This window comes from Acyrthosiphon pisum, unplaced genomic scaffold, assembly GCF_005508785.2.
Source record: "Acyrthosiphon pisum isolate AL4f unplaced genomic scaffold, pea_aphid_22Mar2018_4r6ur Scaffold_20725;HRSCAF=21944, whole genome shotgun sequence".
NCBI lineage: Eukaryota > Metazoa > Arthropoda > Insecta > Hemiptera > Aphididae > Acyrthosiphon > Acyrthosiphon pisum.
In genome coordinates this window covers 1,616-4,962 of record NW_021770115.1, presented here as the reverse complement: position 1 = coordinate 4,962, position 3,347 = coordinate 1,616, and the positions used below count along the sequence as shown (strand labels likewise).

The following is a 3,347-nucleotide window of genomic DNA, read 5'->3' as shown; positions in this document are numbered from 1 at the left end:
CGTAACAATCGTATATTATTATTCGTAATTCGTATTATATTTTACACATTTAACACGCTGCATTTGTATTCATTTAAGTTTTAACTGTTAAACGGTTTGTCTTTTGGTGATAAATGTGTAAATATGTTTAGCATATTTAATTTTAATAAATCAAAAACGTCTGAAGATGATACACAGAAGAACATCCCATTAAACACAACCAGTTCCTCTCAACAGGTAAATGAGCTAAATTATGACTTGAAGCATTCAGATACTCAGGCCAACATTGTTAAGGATTTAAGGGATTTAAGCACAGGCCCTGCACAACCAATTTTACCAGTAAGTTATTTTTCAATTTAAAAAGTAAAATAATTTAATTAAAATTTTTGTGAGAAATAAAAATTACATGTATGTAAGAGTAACTAACCCAACACTGGTACTAGGTATATATATTGTAAAAACTTTTAATAAATAAAAACTAACCAATTCATTGTTTATTTATTACAATTTATTTTCAGGCATATCCCATGACAGTTTTTGGTAAGCAAAAAAGATCATTTAACGCCAAATACTTTAATGAGTTCAAGTGGATTGAGTATAGTGTAGAAAAAAATGCTGTTTTTTGCTTTTGTTGTCGAATATTTGGATGTAGTTCTACTGATCATGTTTTTACCAAAAGTGGTTTTACAAATTGGGAAAGAGTAAATATTAATTTTTGTATTTAATAATAAAATATAATAGAATAAGAAGGTATTGAGTACTATAGTTATATTTGCTTTGTTTGTATACTATAGTTGGGTACAAAATTTTCAAAACACTCCAAGCTCAATGCACATGCCGCAACGCAAACACATTTAATGAATTTAGCTAAAATGGATGGACATAACTCTAGTAAGATAACTGGTAACGTTCTGTGTCAAGTATCTAATGCTCACAAAGAGTTTGTCCTAAAGAACAGATCATACTTAAAAACGCTTATTGGTATTTTGTTATACTTGGGACGGCAAGGTATTGCATTCCGAGGAAATATTGAAAATGAGGATTCCCTAAACAGAGGTATAAGATTATTTTAATTAATATATAATATAGATGCTTATTGTTTATATATTTTGTTATGACCTTAAATTTAATATAAGTGAATGAAGTGATTATTATTTTTCACATTTTAGGAAATTATTTAGAAGCGTGTAAATTGATATGTGAACATAATCCAGAATTCAAACAAGTATTTAATGGTGAAATAAACTATACAAGTCCCTTTGCTTCAAAATGAACTGATTAGAATATGTGCAGAAAATGTTCGCACTATGATTGTAACAGAAGTTAAAAAAGCTGGTAGTTTTTCAGTTATGTGTGATGAAGCTAGGTAAATAAAAATATATTATTAAAAAAATACATTTGTTATAATTACTTGTAAATGTTTAGTTACTTAGTCCCATTTCAAGTTTTTACATACGTTTTTAATTTTTTAGGTGCCATAAACAGGAGCAGATGTCACTTTGCATTAGATATGCCAACAAATTTGAAGTATTTGAACGGTTTCTAGGTTTTATCAATGTATCTGAAAGTCAAAATGCTGATTCACTTGTATCTGCTATTTTATCATACTTAAAAGTACTAAAGATTGATGATATTCCAATTATTGCCCAATCGTATGATGGCGCAAATGTTATGTCAGGTTCCAAAAAAGGAGTACAGACTTTATTAAGAGAACATTATCCTGATGCCATTTACATTCATTGCATGGCTCACAGGTTAAACCTCGTTGTTATTAATATGTGCAAACATGTAAAGGTACAATACAATTTAATTTGTTTTTAACAATAAAAAAATTAATTTAAGTACCTAATATTTTTCAAGTTTTGGATATTATTTAATTAAAGTTAAAATTAAGTTAACCAATTAATCATAATAATTGTATATTTGTATTAGATGCAACATGTTTACGATTTAGATTCTAAGTTTAAATTTTTTCCATTTATTTTCTAGTACTCCAAAACTGTATTTAATACATTAGAGGCTATTTATGTTCATTTTTCTACTTAAAAAAAAAACAAAAAACTGCAAGATGTGCAAAAAAAATTAAAAATGAACAAGTTAACTTTATCAGCAATTTGTGATACTCGTTGGGCATGCAGACATAAAAACTGCAAAGCAGTTATTGAAAATTTTAGTTCAATTGTTGAAGTTTTAAAACATGAAGTTGAAGAGAACAATGATAGAGATGTTTCTAGAGCTATCGGTAAATTAGTTTGAAATATATACATAACTACTATTTTTAAACATTCTATTGTTATAGGTATTTTAGCTACTATTCAAAAAATGGAATTTGTGGTAAATTTACATGTTATGCACTTTGCATTGGGTATAATAAATATTTTAAGTAATAAGCTTCAAATTAAAACGGAAACATTGGGTCATGCTGCAAGTACTATTATGGGTGTTATTGAAACATTTGAAGAAAATAGGAATTCTGAAAGTTTCTCAGACTTGTAGCAATTAATTGAAGAATTTTCAGACAAGCAAAACATAAAATTAGAATCGCCAGATAAAAGTATAGTAAAATGCATTTCCCTATTAAAAGATAAAGGATTTTATAAAATTATATCACCATTTTTCAGATTTAAAAAGAAAAAGAAAAGAACCAGACTTATTAAGATATTGTTTATCGACTACAACAGGTGCTGAAGATAATTTAAATTTAATCAAAACAGCCAAAGATTATTGGATGTCTCATGCTTATTTTCCTATTATTGATGCCATACTAAATGACATGAAAACGAGATTCTCTGTGGAAAGTTTAAAAATGGCCAAGTCAATTGATATATTTTTAGATTTACAATATGAAAAAGATTCTTATTTTATAAACCACTACATGGTCAGTAATTTCACTAAAGTTTGTATTTTTATTTGTTAATGTTACAATCTAATTAATTAATATTTACATTATAATATTACAGATCTCACTAAAAATTGAAGAAGATGATCTCAGGTGTAAATTTAAAGTCGCTAAAAAAGTTTACGAAAATCAAAAAGTTGGCAACAGTAAAAAAAAAAAATGAACAACTTAAGTCTGTTATTTCATATGATACTTATCCAAATATATATAAGTTAATGCATGTTGCATTAGCTATACCTATAAGCTCGGCAACATGTGAGAGATCTTTTTCCTCGATGAGAAGAATACATACTTATCTAAGGTCCAACATGGAACAAGATAGATTTACCAATTTAAGTATTATAAACATTGAAAGAGAGTTATCTAACCAAATTGATAATGAACAAATTTTAAATAAGTTTGCCGAAAAGGAAGATGATGCAATTATAATGAAATGAATTATGTATATATTATATATGTAATTTATATA

The 3,347-nt window shown here is 26.9% G+C and overlaps 2 protein-coding genes across 2 annotated transcripts; both read left to right on the top strand.

Moving 5' to 3' along the window:
- The first annotated feature begins 123 nt into the window (after positions 1-123).
- On the top strand, positions 124-1,252 carry LOC103311470 (zinc finger MYM-type protein 1-like). Its single transcript, XM_008191093.1, has 4 exons — positions 124-318; positions 498-680; positions 774-1,035; positions 1,149-1,252. The coding sequence occupies exons 1-4, from the start codon at positions 124-126 to the stop codon at positions 1,250-1,252; spliced, it is 744 nt and encodes a 247-aa protein (XP_008189315.1).
- An 815-nt stretch (positions 1,253-2,067) lies between these two features.
- LOC103311469 lies at positions 2,068-3,315 on the top strand. The gene is made up of 6 exons (XM_008191092.1): positions 2,068-2,221; positions 2,279-2,458; positions 2,601-2,777; positions 2,832-2,875; positions 2,940-3,024; positions 3,110-3,315. Exons 1-6 carry the CDS (start codon positions 2,068-2,070, stop codon positions 3,313-3,315), a joined length of 846 nt encoding a protein of 281 aa, XP_008189314.1.
- The last annotated feature ends 32 nt before the right edge of the window (positions 3,316-3,347 follow it).

Coding starts and splice junctions, on each gene's coding strand:
- LOC103311470 (XM_008191093.1), top strand. CDS start 124: ATGTTTAGCATATTTAATTTTAATAAATCAAAAACGTCTGAAGATGAT. Junction 319..497: donor CTGCACAACCAATTTTACCA/GTAAGTTATTTT, acceptor ATTTATTTTCAG/GCATATCCCATGACAGTTTT. Junction 1,036..1,148: donor TGAGGATTCCCTAAACAGAG/GTATAAGATTAT, acceptor TTCACATTTTAG/GAAATTATTTAGAAGCGTGT.
- LOC103311469 (XM_008191092.1), top strand. CDS start 2,068: ATGAACAAGTTAACTTTATCAGCAATTTGTGATACTCGTTGGGCATGC. Junction 2,459..2,600: donor AGAAAATAGGAATTCTGAAA/GTTTCTCAGACT, acceptor ACCATTTTTCAG/ATTTAAAAAGAAAAAGAAAA. Junction 2,778..2,831: donor AACGAGATTCTCTGTGGAAA/GTTTAAAAATGG, acceptor AATATGAAAAAG/ATTCTTATTTTATAAACCAC.